Source organism: Dama dama, chromosome 18, assembly GCF_033118175.1.
Source record: "Dama dama isolate Ldn47 chromosome 18, ASM3311817v1, whole genome shotgun sequence".
NCBI classification, from domain to species: Eukaryota; Metazoa; Chordata; class Mammalia; order Artiodactyla; family Cervidae; genus Dama; species Dama dama.
This window is the reverse complement of record NC_083698.1, coordinates 45574818-45592413: the sequence shown is the minus strand read 5'-3', so window position 1 is coordinate 45592413 and position 17596 is coordinate 45574818. Positions and strand designations below refer to the sequence as shown.

The 17596-nt window shown below is 39.5% G+C and overlaps 1 protein-coding gene across 8 annotated transcripts in view; it reads right to left on the bottom strand.

Annotated features, from left to right (window-relative positions):
- The window catches only part of PIK3CG (phosphatidylinositol-4,5-bisphosphate 3-kinase catalytic subunit gamma), a 35791-nt gene that overhangs the window by 13608 nt on the left and 4587 nt on the right, over positions 1-17596 (bottom strand). For all 8 annotated transcript variants that reach the window (XM_061165235.1, XM_061165233.1, XM_061165239.1 and 5 more), the window contains 8 exons: positions 14422-14487; positions 14084-14309; positions 12591-12694; positions 9997-10143; positions 8376-8466; positions 7333-7463; positions 6241-6352; positions 4734-4891 (listed from right to left, as the gene is read on the bottom strand). In XM_061165235.1, coding sequence (XP_061021218.1) covers positions 4734-4891; positions 6241-6352; positions 7333-7463; positions 8376-8466; positions 9997-10143; positions 12591-12694; positions 14084-14309; positions 14422-14487 — 1035 coding nt within the window. The remainder of the gene's footprint in view (positions 1-4733; positions 4892-6240; positions 6353-7332; positions 7464-8375; positions 8467-9996; positions 10144-12590; positions 12695-14083; positions 14310-14421; positions 14488-17596) is intronic.

The window sequence follows — 17596 nt, the reverse complement described above, 5'->3', positions numbered from 1 at the left end:
TAGAATAAAGGAAACAATAGGAAGTTGAAATGCCAGGCTAGAAGAAGTACAGGCTAGAATCAAGAATGCCGGGAGAAATATTAATAACCTCAGATATGCAGATGACACCACCATTATGGCAGAAAGTGAAGAGGAACTAAAGAGCCTCTTGATGAAAGTGAAAGAGGAGAGTGAAAAAGCTGGCTTAAAACTCAACATTCTAAAAACTAAGATCATGGCATCTGGTCCCATCACTTCATGACAAATAGATGGGCAACCAATGGAAACAGTGAGAGTCTTTATTTTCTTGGGCTCCAAAATCACTGTAGATGGTGACTGCAGCCATGAAATTAAAAGACACTTGCTGCTTGGAAGAAAAGCTATGGCTAACCTAGACAGCATATTAAAAAGCAGGGACGTTACTTTGCCAACAAAGGTCTGTCTAGTCAAAGCTAGGGTTTTCCCAGTAGTCATGTATGGATGTAAGAGTAGGACCATAAAGAAGGTTGAGCACCGAAGAATTGATGCTTTTGAACTGTGGTGTTGGAGAAGACTCTTGAGAGTCTCTTGGACTGCAAGGAGTTCAAATCAGTCAATCCTAAGGGAGATCAATCCTGAATATTCATTGGAAGAACTGATGCTGAAGCTGAAGCTCCAATACTTTGGCCAACTGATGCGAAGAACTGACTCACTGCAAAAAACTCTGATGCTGGGAAAGATTGAAGGCAGGAGGAGAAGGGGATGACAGAGGATGAGGTAGTTGGATAGCATCACTGATGCAATGGACATGAGTTTGAGCAAGCTTCAGGAGATGGTGGTGGACAGGGAAGCCTGGCGTGCTGCAGTCCATGGGGTCGCAAAGAGTCGGACATGACCGAGTGACTGAACAACATCAGCTAAAATGCTGACACTGTTGTTTTTGGAAGGTGGTCTAGTGGGAAGCATTTTATATCCTGATATTTTAAATATTTAATTGGCTTTTTTTTTTTTTAAGGAAACATTTACTACTTTTAAAACTTGGGGGACTTCCCTGGTGGTCCACTGGTTAAGACTCCACACTTCCGATGCAGGGGGCGTGGGTTCCATCCTGGGTTGGGAAACTAAGATCTCACATGCTACGTGATGGGACCAAAAAACAAAATTAAAATTTAGGAAAAAAACCCCACATTCTTACATAAAGTAAATGGGAAGCCAAGTTTCATTTTCCAGGGTTATCGGTGTATTTGTTTGGGAGTATGTTGTATAATTGTTCAGGGACATTTCAAACAAAATGATCCTCAAATACACCACCAGTGGGAAAATCATTGTTTTTTTTTTTAAAAATCTCTTTAGTAAAGGAGAGTTATTTCCACCCCCCCTGCAGAAATTTATTGATCAAAATCATCATCATTGCAACATATCTATTTAACACCCTAAACAGGGTGCTACTGAAAGCAAACCAGATGATCTTGGGTTCAAGGATTGGGCCTTGGTGTGTCTTATTACAGCTTGTTCCTGAACTCTGCCCTATTCTAGAAATGACTCATGAATCTGGTCCTAGGTTCAACCAGCTACTTCGGAAAGGAGAGGGGGTGGGACAGAGCCGCACTTTCCTCTTTCAGTTCCCCTGACCCCAGTCCTCTCATTACGGACTCAGTAGGCTTTTCTGTCTTTGTGGAGCAGGCTCCCCTCACCCTTGACAAAAGTGGGTCAACTATTTACAGTGATTTAAATGTGCTGCGTGCATTCATGAACCTTATCAACTCAAATTTAGTGGTTCGCTGGAACCAAGGACACCTTTCCTTCAAAGAATAAATATATATGACGCTTCCTACCCAACCTAGAAATGGCAGCTTTGTCATACATGATCCTTGGATGCTCTTTAGAGAGTTGGAAGATGCTCTCCTCCCCTGACTTTGCAGGACTTCATCTCAAAAAGGAGCACAAGATGAGAAACAGAAAATATTCTAGAAGGCTTAGTAGTATGTTTAAAAAAAACAACAACACACACACAAACACAACTGTCAGCAGGTCTGAGTCAAATGATGAAAAAACTTGCTGCTCATCTTTGTCAAACTGGAAATTTTAGCAATTCTGCATATGTAACATTGTATACATACATGTATAATATAAGTGTTTAGCCTTTTTCCTCTTGAGAGTGAGGAGGGGAAAAGGCGGGGAGACCAGCAGAGAAGAGGTCAGGCAGAACAAGCAGAGCTCAGACCCCTACTTGCTCCTTAATAGGAACGATGCTATTTTTCAGGTTTTCTATATTGTAGTGCTGCTTGAGATCTCATTTCAGAGAGGGCTTCTCATCCTAAAAGTGTTCAAAGTTGGAAGAGCTGCTGTTATACATGTGGCATGGACACCTCATTGACAGTTCCTGCTCTAGTCCGGGTCCTGAGCCAAGCATTCTACATATTTCATGTAAATAATCCCTAAAAACCCTATTTGAGGTGGGTCTTAGAATTCCCACCCCACAGAGGAGGAAACTGAGGTTCTGAAAGGATACGTAATTTGTATTATATTCGTAGGTTTTAAGCCGCAGAGCCAAGATGCACACTAAAGTTGGTCTGCTCCAAGGCCCATCCTTTCAACTACAATGCCATGCTGATCTGTTTAAGGTTCATTTACAGGCACTTATAGAGTATGCCAGTCCTGTAAAACAGTCATAGATAAATACAATAAAATTGACAAAGGTATGTTTTTGGCAGTACACATGCACCTAGAATGTTGCTTTAATGAAAGCAGTTCTAATGGCTCAAAAAACAAGCTTTCAGTCACAGAGGATGTAGAAATGCTTCCAGACTGGAGGGAGAGGCTCCCTGCAAAGAATTGTTGCTTTGGGAGGAAGCTGTCCGGACAGGGAGTGAGCCTGTCTGTGGCCTCCCCAAACCCCAAGTCTTTTCATTAAAGAATATTTTGAAACTTAAAAATGACAACAAGGAAGACTAAAGGGGAAGTATTGCTGGGATTTGTGGGGTGATACGGGCACTGTAGGATGGGAATTTTGTCAACAATAGTTCAGATGAGCAGTCATTTTAGGGACAACCCCTGGCCAGAAGGAAGAGAACATACATAGAGAAACATGGAGAGACTGTTGTCAAGACCCTCGTGTCTGTCTAGGTGTTTAAATGGCACTATTGCTGCTGTGTTTGTTCAAAGCGGATGAACCTCATCTCCAGGAGACGAGAAATGACTATTTATTATTTGCCGCTGTTGTTTAGTTTCTAAGTCATGTCCGACTCTTTTGCTACCCCACGGACTCTAGCCTGCCAGGTTCCTCTGTGCATGGAATTCTCCAGGTAAAAAAGCTAGAATGGGTTGCCATTTCCTTCTCTAGGGGATCTTTCCAACCTAGGGATCAAACCAGCAGCTCCTGCATTGCAGGTGAGTTCTTTACCACTGAGCCACCTGGGAAGCCCTAATGAGTATTTCCCTGCTCCCCCTTTAAATGGTAAAACTCTTCCAGGTTGTGTGTGTGTATGTGTAACCATTTTTCTCTTCCAGAAAGCTGTCACAATATGTGATCTTTTTAACCTTAAAGAAAAACAGGACTGAAATGTGTCAAATCCCTGGAAATAGTCTGCAGCCCAGTTGAATTTACACAGAAAAACACTATAAGTCCTAAGACCATCTGGCCACAGAGATCGCAGTTTCTCTGACAACACCCCTGGTGCTGTGGAAGGGGAAGTCCGGTAACCACCACATCGAAAATCAGCCAGGAGAACAAACAAGCACAGACAGGTTTCAAAACAATACATTCCAGTTCCCGTTCCCCTGAATGTCAAGGCCCATGGCATCTCCCAAGGTTAATATGAGCCTCAAGAAGACACTCAGAAAAGAGAGTGAGTTCTGAAATGCTGGATGCCAATCAAACCATGTTTCAAAGGTGTTAAGGGGGAGGCTGTTTAAAGGGAGCTTGAGACCAACATGCATATAAAGTAATCACTCATTGCCTCTGCTGGTCTGGTTTGTGTTTTGATGGCTTTAAAATAGGTGTATTGCAATAGTCATGACAACTTTTCTGAGTTCATTCACAGTTATTAAATTTGAAGGAGCAAACATTTTACTCCTTGGGTATTTGAAATACTATTTGATAGTCAAAAGTGGATGTAGACCAGGAAGGAATAAAAGAGAAAGTCAAATGCGGACACCCTTAGAGAGATGGGAGACCCACAGAGGAGCGGGTGGACAGGTGAGCGGGACAACCTGAAGCTCTTGGGACAACCTGTAATAGAGCTGACAAGGTTTCCAATGAGAGAAGGGACCTTCCTTTACAGAAAGAGACAAGCAAGAATTCCTTGTGTTATTAATAGTAACTGATAAATACACACCTGGAGCAAAAATCAAGAGAAGCTCACCATCATTGGTGAGTCCTAAAAAGACATGTAAAATCTGGATCTTCTAGGCAGCATCTTGATTAGGTAAATATTCAAAGGCTAAACCTGCCTGCCAGGAGTTCTTCCTAAAAGCCCTCTCTTCAGGGCCACATCATCCTGCTATATATCAATGGGACTATATTAACCAGTCCCATTGATGATGGAATACCCCTACTTGCTGTTTGGTTTTAGGAGGGGATGAGTGGGAAGCAGCATTTTGCACTTGGGGCAGGAACAGACGAGACTGGGAGGAGGTGGGGTGTGGGGGGCGGGGGGAGTCATGCGAGCAGTGGGTGGGCAGAGGCAAGAGGAGACTCAGAGCGAAGTGAGAGGTGAGACTGCGGTACCATCTGGTCGGTGTTCCCAGCAGGCAGTCAAGAGGGAAGCAATTACCTGAAATTTCTGGAAGTGTAGACTTGTTTTCTTTCCAGAAGTCCCCATCACAAACAGGAAGTCTGGAGTTAGCACGAATGGCACTCTCTCTTTATTAATGCCCAGGAAACTTTTATAATTTCCAAGAATGTGCCCAAAGTCAATATGAAATAGATTTCCTTAAGAAAAAAAAAGTCTGACGTCATTATACCGGCAACGGCACTTGCAAACAACACCCTGGTCTGTTCATTTCTTGACATATTTTGCAGTTGACTGAAAATGAGCTATCTTGAGTGTGAGAGCTATTTTTACTCTCTGCTTGTGATATATTTTGTCTTAGCAGGTGTGTGCCGTAAGTAGCCACAAAGCACTCTTCGAAACATGCATAGTTTTGATATCCTTCTGATGCTCTTTAAATGACAGCCAAATACCATTAAAAAAACTCTTGTCTCAGAACTATTCTTACAAACATAAATCCAAACTCTCTGGCGTATATATGTCACCATTATGCCTAAGACTCTCTTACACCCTTTATGGAACTCAGGAGAGACAGATGTCTCACTCTTACAAATAAAACATTTGAATTTCCTTTGGGTCAGTTTCTACCACTGTCCCTGTCACCATCACACCTCCCTTCATCTCTTTTCATTTATTCAGCCCTCTGTCATCTGAATGGTCCATAAGTGCATTATCTCTTGATCCCCAAAGGTAATCAGCAATTTACCCCAATATGGTGTTGTTTTTTTTTTTTTTTTTTCTTTTTCCCCAGGCTTCACTCTTACACTGGGGCTTCCCTGGTGGCTCAGATGGTAAAGAATCAAATTTCTTAGAGAAAAATGTCATGGCATGCCGCCAATACTGACCACTGTTAGACAGTGAACCAGAAAGGATGGGTAAGTTAGGAAGGCGCAGCATTTTAGATTTAAGGGCACTGGTGACTTTAAAAACATCTTATTTATTTGGTTGAGCAGCATGTGGGATCTTAGTTCCCCTACTTGGGATCAAACCTGTGCTCTCTGCATTGGAAGAATGGAGTCCAACCACTGGACCCCCAGCAAATTCCCTTACTGGTGACTTTTTCATTGCTTCTCTGTACCATCTGACTTTGCTGATCATAGCCACCTTCCTAGCTTTCCAGCTACTGTCCAGCTTGTCCTTCTGAAGTCTCCTTTCCTGCTCTTTTTCCATTACTCACTCCTGGGTTCCCCCTAGGGTGATCACAGCCTCTGTGTCTCTATACAATAATGACTTCTAGATCTGTGCTCCAACCTTGACTTCCATTTAAAAGTTACTCTGTGCTGGGTGGGGGAGGGGAGGTGGGTAGGGTGAGGCTGCGTAGTTAGTATTTAATGAGTTCCCATTAGGTAAGATGAAAAAGTTTTGGAGATGGAAGGTGGTGATGGTTGTACAGCAATGTGAGTGCAGTGAATGCCACCGAAATAGATGCTTAAAACTGGTTAAAATGGCAAATTTTATGTTAGGCATATTTTACCATAATCAGAAAACATTACTCTATAATAAAACTCACCTGTCTCTGAGATCATAATATTGTCATTGTGTCTGTCGCCTATCCCAAGAACAAAGGTTGCCACACAGTAGCCAGCACAGGAATAAACAAATCTCTCCACCGCTGCCTGAAACTAATTAAAATGCATCTGAATATTAGTTGTGTTCTAACTATAAAGAGCAGCATGAATCTATTACAAAGGACTCCCCAAAAGATGCTATTATGGGAATCATTTTCAGGGAGCAAGTCAGTGGTACCTGGTTTCATTAAAGTTTTATCTTTGAGGTGCCAACTTTCTCCATTGCTCTCCTTACATTCTAGGTGAAGATACAGTGACTCACAGCATGAGAAGGAAACGATAGTCAAAGGACAACAGTAATGTAATCAAAGCGTTCACTGCCTCTCCACGCATCACTTGGCAACAACAATCCAGACCCCATAATGATTCCTCCTTTGTTGGTGAACATATGTTTGCTTGTGACCACTTAAAGTATGCATGGGTTCACAAATCCACATGTATAACAGACAAATAAATGCTACTAATTATATTCCCTCCCCCAAAAAACTGCTACCCATGCAAACGAGAAGTGCTAATCCTGTATAGCAGAATTTTAACCAGCAGCCAAGCAGCCTAACCACACAGCTTGTGAAGGACTTGCACATGTACTTCCGAGGAATGGAAGTAGCATTTTCAACATCCCTAATTTACCATTTAGATTAGGGTGCAGGGGTAAATTGCAAATTACTTTTTATGATCTGGAGTGTTTCCAGATCAGAAGGAGTTTGTCTGTGGTAACTAAATTTTTCTGCTTAACGACAAAAAATAGATGGTCCGAAAAAGTGCTAACAAATTACGTCCCAGAACCAAATTTTATGCAAAGCAGGTCTGATAATCAAAAGAGAAGCAAATGCTTAGTGAGATCTGAATGAGTGCCTCTGTTTTGCACAGATCTACTATGTCACCAGCATTTAAACCCGCATGAGCTCAGGAAGAAAGTGTTCCACAGTGTGTTAGGAGGCATGGCAATGCAGACCCTTTGAAAACATGTCATTAGACTGCTGTATCTGACAGTTTCTCAGGAGCCTTGGGAGTGGACAGAAGCAGGAGCTTACCTTTTCTTCAATAGGGCATTTTTCTTTGAGCCAGTGACTCAGCACTTCATCTTTAAAGGCTCCCGTGTTGCCCACTGTACTTTGCTGAATTTTGGCGATCGTTGTGGCATCTTTTACGATCTCAATCATTCCTGTGGGAAGATGCAATGATCTGATGTGAACTGGAGCCAAGCACCTGACCCAGAGGAAGAAAGGCTGTGTCTTTGTTCAGAGGCGGGCAGAGAGCTTTCTTAACCAGAAGGTTATTTTCCAGGTTCGTGCTGGTGGTTTCCTTATGAGGAAGAGAAAGAAAAGGAGGCGGATAGGGAAGTTGTGTGGGACCTGCTTTCAGTATCCATGAATGAAAAGAGGAAAGGGCTGGTTTTTGATAAGCAAAACCATTAATATGCCAAGCACATCTTTCTTCACTTGGCAACCTGTTCCTTTTTCTTTTTTAAATTCCAGAGTCAAATGGGAAGGCTGTTCTCTACTTCTCAAATTGGAAACTGGAATAAAACTTTGTTTAATTGAAATTAAAATGTGAAATGTCTACAAAAGCACCTAAGAGGAGAGTACATAATAGCTTTGATAATGTGAAGTCAGGCTCATAAAACAAGTGGTAGATCTTTCCATTTACTTTTGAATGTTTTTTGTGAGAGAGAAATTTACTGTGCAATGAAAAGAGTGAAAGTTTAGAGGAGGGAACAAGTTCTTGTTAAAATCATTTCCATATGTAGTTACAAGGAATTAAATCATGCATTCATGTATTTTCAACATGTGCATATTAAACTGAAAGTAACATTCACTAGCCTTGGAACATCTTCCTTTTATATGGATTATGATTGTAATTTTTCATTTATTAAAGGCCTACACTGAAGGGATGACGGTCTTAAAAAATTTGGGCGGGACCATGTGGTATGCAGAATCTTAGTTCCCTGATCAGAGATTGAACTCGTGCTCCTGAAATGGGAGTCCTAACCACTGGACCACCAGGGATGTCCCCTGGGATGATGGCCTTTCAAATGAGCTGAGCAGTATATTCATCTCCCGAGGTCCCCACATACCTATTTTGTCACCAGTTGAAATGCAACCATATGGCAGGAGGCACAGATCCAAAGATTCAGTCTCCCAAATGGACTCCATGATTCGTAGAATCTGGGCATCAAAACACAAAACCGTTTTTCTTACAAATATATATTTCTCTTCTCCATTAAAAATGACAACAATCTTTTCTGGTAACACAAAATAGTGAAGTGAATGTAAAATATATAAGTAGTGAATGTACTCTTATTTGTCAACCTGGTACTCTAATGTTTCCCTTCCTTGGGACCCTCAGTTTTGGCTCCTGAGTGGTACTTTGGAGAAGAGGAAAGTTGGATTTCTTTGGGGGTAGGTTTTAGCCATGATTCATCTATTATTCCTAGTTATGTATATTTTGCCATAATAAATATAAGTTCCATTCTAACATCTTTACACATTTTTATCCATAAGGCCCTCTTGGGCTCCAACCAGGGCAGCAGTAACAATGACAATAATGATAACTGACATTCATTGAGGCTGTTTTATGTTGATCCTTTGCATTAACCCTCTAGTGTGGATATGAATATTATTCCCATTCTTTTTCAGATTCTTTTCCACTATAGGTTATTGCAGATACTGAGTAGAGTTCCCTGTGCTATAGAGTAGGTCCTTGTTTATCTATTTCATATATAGTCGTGTGTATCTGTTAATTCCAAACTCCTACCTTATCCCATCACACTTTCCCCTTTGGTAACCATAGTTTTGCTTTCTATATCTGTGAGTCTATTTCTGTTTTGTAAATAAGTTCATTTGTACCGTATTTTTGATTCCATGGCTTGCCTATTTTAAATAAACCACATGACATATTAGAAATTATGTTACTTCTACAGTATTGAACAACTAGGGTTCAGCAAATATTACTTTACAAATCTGCAAAGCTAAAATTTATGTTTAAAAGTATGAAAATGATCGACATTGATACCTTCATCATCCACCTTCTGTTCTAAAAATCTGTTCACTCTTGTTATGTAAACTGCATGAATTCTCCAATCATCTCCCTATTCATCTTCTCCCGCCATCCTATCAGATCATTTACTTGAATTTGTGTATGTGGATATATACCAAAGGTGACGTATGTAAAGAGAACATCTGTGAGTGTATGTTGTTCGTTGTTTAGTCGCTAAATCATGTCCAACTCTTTGTGACCCCATGGACTGCAGCTAGTCTTTCTGTTCTTCACTGTCTCCTGGCGCTTGCTCAAATTCATGTCCATTGAATGTGTAATGAATGAATGTGAATGAATCAATGAATGTCAATGAATGTGAATAAAGCGGATGCTTGGGGGTCAATGTATCTCTATTCCATGTTACCACACTAGGAATGGGGTGTATAGAAAAGAAGTTAGGTGAGGGATGTGTTTCAGGTTATTTGGGAATGCTGGATATGCATCTCTTCAGGAGTGGACAGAACCATGAGGCTCACTAGATTCATATCTAATGGTCTGTGGCCATACTCCCCCAGTGAAAACTCATATGTTATTTTTGATCACTGTTCATTATACAAAATAGGAGAATGGAACAGGGTCAGTAGAAGGTATTTTTTTTACAGCTAGTATAGACTTCTTTTTTTGAACAACTGAAAAAAAAATCCTTGACAGCAGTATACCTGTAAAATAAGCATGTCTTGGCGTAGATCATCGCCGTGTTTAAAGATAATTCCAATTGTTTCATTTGATAGAGCTGTAGGGTCGGCACATTTAAACTCAAGCCACAGGGGTTTTTTCTTAGAGGCCATCACTTTACATTTTTCAATCTGTAAGAAAACAGCCACATGTTTCCTACACACAATTGAAAACACATTGTGGAGACATACATCTTCCTGCAAAGCATCACCATAAATACCTAGGAAAAAGTTTTCAGTTGGAGAAGGATTTCAGTGATTTGGGTAAAATGCACATGGCATTTTCACCAAATCCAAAAATGCTAGTGAAACCAATTCACAACACTTAAACCAGTGGTTCTCAAAGTGTGTTCCAAGGAAACCCAAGCATCTGTGGAGTGCCTAAGAGGCATGGCATATCCCATCTTCTGATATTCTACTCTCAAAGGATTCTTGTACTTTTATGTCCCCTCTAACACAGAGCAATTTTGCTGTTATTTGTTTATATATTTGGCCTCATTCTAAGAATTAATTTGAAAAAAGAGTTCTGTTGCTACCATAGTGTCTAAACGTGGTTGTTGCAAAATTAGATGCAATCTAATTCTAGGCCAAATCTCAGAAGATGAAATTTAACAGCAATAAATGAAACCCTTGCACTCAGATATTATACAATGCCTTTCCCCTCCAAAAAACCTACATAACATCAAAATGAATTCAAGGTGGGAGAAAGGTGATTTAGCAGCCACTCTTCCCAAATAGAAAATCTTAGGAGTTATAGCCAAGAGTGAATTCATTATGGATTAAAAATGTGATCTTAAAAAAAAAAAATAAAAAGTGTGATCTTAAAAAAAAAAGCAAATGATATGAAGCTGTATTACTATATCATTATTCCTACCAAGTTCTAGGCCTTCCCCAGTGGCTCAGCAGTAAAGAATCCACCTGCAATACAAGAGATGCAGATTTGATCCCTGGGTGGGGAAGATCCCTTGGAGGAGGGCACAGAAACCCACTCCCCTATTCTTGCCAGGAAAAACCCATGGGCAGAGGAGCCTGGCAAAGAGTCAGATAGGACTGAAGTGACTGAGCATGCACCAATTTCTAACTTCAAAAGGAGAGTAGGTAGTGTGTGCTTTTGCTAAAGAGCCAGATTACTGCTGATTGTATATAAAATTAAACATGGATTAAAGACTTAAATATGAGAATTAAAACTTTAGGAAAAAAATTTGTCACATTGAATTAGGAGGTGTTTCTCCACTTTGGCACTACTAACATTTTGGACTGGATAATTTTTTGTTTGTGGGGGTGGGGGGAGGCTGTCCTGTGTATTGTAGGATATTTAGCAGCATCTCTGGTCTCTGCCCACTGCATGCTGGTAGGATTGTCTCAATTGGAACAATCGAAAATGTCTCCAGACATTACCAAACATCCCTTGGTGGAGGAGGTGGGGGTTCACCCCTGGGTGAAAATCATTGGATGAAGCAAATATTTCTTAGGATACAAAATGTGTGAACCATAAAAGAAAAAATGATAAGTTGAACTTAATCAGAATTAAAATATTCTGCTTTTTGAAATACATTAATAAGAAAATGAAAAAGTAATCCATAAACTGGGAGAAAATATTTGTAAACTATATACCTGATAAAGGATTTGTATCCAGAATATATAAGTAACTCGTAAATAAGAGTAAAAAGGTAGCCCAAATTAAAAATGAATGGAAGATATGAAAAGAAGCTTCTCAAAAAAAAAAATGGAGAACAAACACATAAGATGCTCAACATCATTAGGGAAATGAAAATAAAAATAACATTGAAGTACTACTTCATACCCATTTGAATTGCTAAAATTAAAAAGATTGATTATAACAAAAGCTACATATTGTATGATTCCACTTTGTGACATTCTAGAAGGGGCAAAATTTCATGATGGAAAAGAGATCTGTTATCCAGGATGGAGTACGGAAGGAGGAAAGGACTAATCACAGAGCCATATGAAAGAATTTTTTCTACAAATTTCTATTAAAATATTCTGTCTTGATTTTGTGATGGTTCAGTTCGGTTCAGTCGCTTAGTCATGTCTGACTCTTTGCGACCCCATGGACTGCAGCATTCCAAGCTTCACTGTCCTTCACCAATGTCCAGAGCTTGCTCAAACTCATGTCCATTGAGTCGGTGATGCCATCCAACCATCTCACCCTCTGTCGTCCCCTTCTCCTCCTGCCTTCAATCTTTCCCAGCATGAGGGTCTTTTCTAATGACTCAGCCCTTCACATCAGGTGGCCAAATAATTGGAAGTGGTGGTGATGGTTCTGTGGTTGTGTACATTTGGCAAAGCTCACTGAACTGTAAACTTGCAACAGATACATTTTATTGTATACAAATGGTTCCTCAAGAAAGCTGACTTAAAATGGATGGGAGATTGCCCAGTGCTGAGGTTTTTAGTACACAGCAGTTGAGGAACGGCTTGACAGAAGCCCATCCAGGGACTTTCCAGCTTCCCTGTCTCTCTGTAAATGTCAGCTTTTATCCACTAAGGCCTGGTGAAGCAGGCAGAGACATTGTCAAGACATGAAGACCACAAGGAGACATCAAGATGATACCTACCACCAGTGCGCCTGCCTTCAGTCCAGGGTCATATGGAACTCTAAAGCTTTGGGGGAGGTTCAAATTCTGCAGGATTTCAAGCTTTTGCTTTAGTTGGAAAATAACTGTAATTGTCAAAAGCACACAAGATTTATATGAGTTTAAGAAATTACCAATGTCACCTATAACATTTCCTGAAGTCACACATATTCACAACATTCTATACATTTGGTAAGGTGAAGAATAGGAGAAAAGGGAGTAGGTCTCTGTCCTTGAGGAACTAACCTTTCACGGTGACAGGCTTACTGAGAGCAACAAACTATGCACACACATTACAACAGGGGACAGAAATATCTGAATATATAAATATGCATACCCAGACAGGTACAGAAGGATGCTTTATGAATAATGCTAGGGAATTACTGTAGTTTTCTTTCCAACATGTGAAACTTTAAACTGCCATCTGATTTAGGAAACATATCTGAAGACCATAATAAATGGAATTTGGTTAGGGTTTGGTAAATTCCTTTCAAAAGAGGAAGTTAGGTTGTATGGAAATAACATGACAGCCTCAAAATTCTAAAGGCAAATATATAAATGGAAAATTACTGCCTGGGTAACAGACTGGAGGTTGGTACAAATTTTCCCCTTTCTTTCTTACAAAAAAGGTAAGATTATTATCACCATTATTTTTAGGAGAGAGCATTATAGGTATATTGAAAAAGAATCAAAGGGAAAAATGGAAAATCAAAATATTCAAAAGCTTAAAATTGGTTGAGTATGTTAGTGAGGGTCCATTATGAGCTATAATGCTGAATCTAGGTATACAAGCATAAGAGATAATTCCTAGCTCAAGGCTCATACAGCTCAATAGACCAGAAAAATGTGTTAATAGCTTTAATTTAACATAGTATCAACTAAAACCAATGGGAATATAGATAAAGAGTGAGTCATTTAGAATTTCTTAGAGATAAGACAACACTGGAACACAAAGGGGGTGATATATATATTTTATAAGAAGTACATATATAAATAAATATACATCTTGCAACGTATGATGTATACATATACATATATATTAAAAAATTGAAAAAATTCTCAATAATTCATTACTTTGAAAGAGTGAAGATTTGAAAATTATATGCATGTTTTGAAAGATGGGGCAGAAAGGGTAACTATTTGGAAATAATTAATCTTTGTGTGTGTGTACATGCACAGTTGCTCTTTAAAAATACATCTTACATCTGCATAATGCAGTTTTAATTTTTCAAAGAGTTTAACATCTATTATCAGACATTCATCATTAGAATGTAAATGTAATTTCAAAACTTATTAACTTGTAAAGGGAGAACTTGAAAGTTGCTTACTGAAGAAAGATGGGAAATTAAAAAAATGTATTCTTGGCTACCGTGGGGAAGGTGTGACTTGCCTTCCAGAAGGAAGAAGGATCCAGGGATGGTATATGGAGAGAAAGGCATTTGGAAAGAGCACCAAGAAAATCGAGCCACCCGTACCTTGGGAGCTGACGTCATACTTTTCGGCAGAGAGTGATTTAATATCAATGGTGACTTTTTGTAACATGTCAATTACTTGGACTTGTTGAGTGAAGTCCCGTAGCATGGCCGTGCCACAGCCCCTCAGGTAGGCCTCCAGGATCACTGCAAACCTCTGCTGATAGTGTCTTGACTGGGCAATCTCACTTCTCAAGAACCAAAACAAGAAGTGACCAATTCTTTTGTTCTGAGGGTGGAAACAAGAAGGTTAAAATTATTATGACTAATGCTCCAGATCTATCAGTCAATTCTCGATAACCTTTTAAATGCCATGCTCTTATCAAAATGGAAGTACTTACTCTTAAACCACGCTTCAGCAGAAATCTGGCAAGGGCACTGTCATGGTATGGTTCAAATTTCACAGCCTAAGGAAAGAACATATTGGCATTTGTAGGACTGCATTCTCCATTGGTTAATCAGGAAACAGGAAATGGAGAAAAATTGGTCTCTGTCTTAGTGGGTTTGTGTGGATAGGAGGATGAGAATCTGACCAGTCACTTAAGTTCAGCCCTTTCTCTTCAAGGACACTTTGGGCCAGCATGAACCACTTGCTTAAGGACCAGGATTAGAAGCCAGAACTCTTGACTCACAATAATGTGCTCTTGATAACTTTAAAAATGAAGAGGTGAGGGCTTTTGTTCCCATAAAGGGCTTACCTGATTTTTACTGGAAGGATAGAAGAGAAAGATGGAGACAAAACTATATAAGTGTAAGGAAAGATAGGTTGTTGGGAAGAAAATAGACAGTGGGGATACTGTACACTTGGGGAGAAAAATATGTTAGATATGAAGATCCTAAAAATTGTGTAGCTCCTCTTCTGCTCAAGATATATGCTTGGTATCTCACTAGCAAGTCACTGAATGGCCTCCCAGGTTCTTAAAGCAACAGAGTAATCATTACTCCCTTCTATAATTCAGAGTATACAGGTTTTTTGCCTGAAAATCTCTCATTTTATCTGCTTCCTCAAGTTTAGCAGTGTTTAGTAGTTTTCATATCACTTGGCTAATACGGAGATATTTACATAGGTGGCAGCCCTATGGCTGAAAAAAGAAAACAACAAATTAAAAGTAAAAAAAAAAACAAAATAGGGCCCAGGTGGGTGATTGCCCCAAACTCTGCCCCTACCCCCTATCTCATCTGCTTCCCCAGGGCAACCTGGGCAATTAAAAATGTAGGGGCTTCCCTGATGGTCTAGTGGTTAAGACTCTGTGCTTCCAATTCAGAGGTCACGGGTTCATCCTTAGTGGGGGAACTAAGCTCCTACATGCTACTTGGCCAAAAAAAAAAAAAAAAAAAAAACCTGAAAAATAATTAAATTCTAGTGGGTGCATGGATATTTATTACATCATTTTCTGTACTTTTCTGCATGTCTGCAATAGATCATAATTATCAAAACATGTATATTATCTATGGTGAAACAGATCACCAGCCCAGGTTGGGTACATGAGACAAGTGCTCAGGCCTGGTGCACTGGGAAGACCCAGAGGGATCGGGTAGAGAGGGAGGTGGGAGAGGGGATCGGGATGGGGAATACATGTAAATCCATGGCTGATTCATGTCAATGTATGACAAAAACCACTACAATATTGTAAAGTAATTAGCTTCCAACTAATAAAAATAAATGAAAAAAAAAATAAATGCAGTAAGACTAACAAATACTGTTTGATTATTAGAGGTGCATATATAAAGTTACAGGATAAATGGGATATATAAGCATAAAGAGAAGTTTAAAATTAAATATCTCAGGAGTATTTCCTTTATAAATAGACATGGTCTATCCTTTTCCCTAAGAAACAGGAGAAATTTCCATTCACTTTATGTTTTAGGGCCTGGGAACTTTTGGGTATGATTTCTAATCCTTACTTTGGTTTTCCAGTTTGGAAATGATCAATACTGACTTGATAATATTTCAATTATCCCCATGCTTTCAAAGATGACATACGCTCAAATTGGTGCCACTGTAACTGTAGTTAAGATCTTAATTCTGAGAATGTGGTTATTTAGCCACCAGTAGTCACTTCAGAAATGTTACTAAGTTTTTAACCCAAACGTGAGTCTTTTTGACCTTCTTTGTGTTTCACTTCTGTAAAGATGATGCAGGTCTCAACCAGGAGACCATTTTAATCAGGAATGAATGAGTCATTTGGCCACATCTGCAAATGACTACTCTTCTTCAAATTTAGGACCACAAACTCAATGTTAATATCACTGACCTCTTTTATTTACACGTTTCTAAGAAGAATATTATTCATTTTCCGAGCCTACAAAGTTCACTTGTGAAAATGACAATGTAAAATAATTCAAGGCCCAATGATGGACTTGGGACTTGAAACAGATCCCTTGCAAATTTGCCTCATATTCTTTTTGTTATGGCAAGCTAGAAGACTGAGGATACTTCAATTTTCATTAAATTCTCATTAATGTTTAGGCTAACCTCTGAACTCATGGGCAGAGAAAAACTTTGGTTATATTTGATTAGATAAAGACAAAGGCCAACTTTATTTCAACTATCTGAGTAATGGGAAGGTGAAGATTCAAAGTTTGGACTAGCCAAAATTTGTATCAGAAAACTCCAGAAACTGCCTATAAATATAGATAATGATTAGACAGTTTGGTGTCCAACAGTTAGCCTGACAAACATCACCTACTCGGAGCTGTCCTTGGCTTCTTCAATCTAAATTAAGTGTCCTCAGGACCCCTGACCATTTTCTCATAACATTCTATAGCTTCTCCTCAAAGCGTTTGTCACAATATGTTATTCAGTATCTGCCTGTATGTACACTCATTTGATGTCTGTCTCCATGAACTACAGGCTACAGTAGGGCAGAGTCCAGCTGTGTTTTGATCACTGCTCTATATCCAGCAACCAGAAAAGGGGAAGCACTCGGTCTGAGTTGTTGAATTAATGAATGAACACATCTGCTCTGTAAAATAGAATTCTCTTCCAATTCCTGTCTTCCCTCTTCCTTGTCAAGCAGCACAATATACTATGAGAATGTCTATAGTGAGCAAGAGAACCGGTCCTCCTTTATTTAACTTCCTAAGGAAACCTTTGACAGATGATTTAGTCTCTCTGGACACAGGGAAAGGCATATGAAGAAGAGTAGAAACTGAGTACCAGACCTGTCTAAAGAGAGGGGCTTTCAAGGTCCCATCCAGAATTGAGACGTTACTCTATGAATTGTGACAAACATGATCAGAGGGTATGACCTTTTCTCTCTAGGACATACTATCTTGCATACATGCAGATATTGGGAAGCAATGAAAAGAGCAGACCTGTTGTCGGACCTCTGGGTTTGAATTTGTCTTTCAAAATATGTGACCTTGGGCACATTACTTAACCTCTCAGTGTCTCAGTTTCCTTATATATAAAATGCAAATATTAACTGGACTGCTATCAACATTGTTGGGAGAGTTAAGTGTGATAATACATGAAAAATACGTAGATCACTTGGAACCTTGGCATAAGGGAGC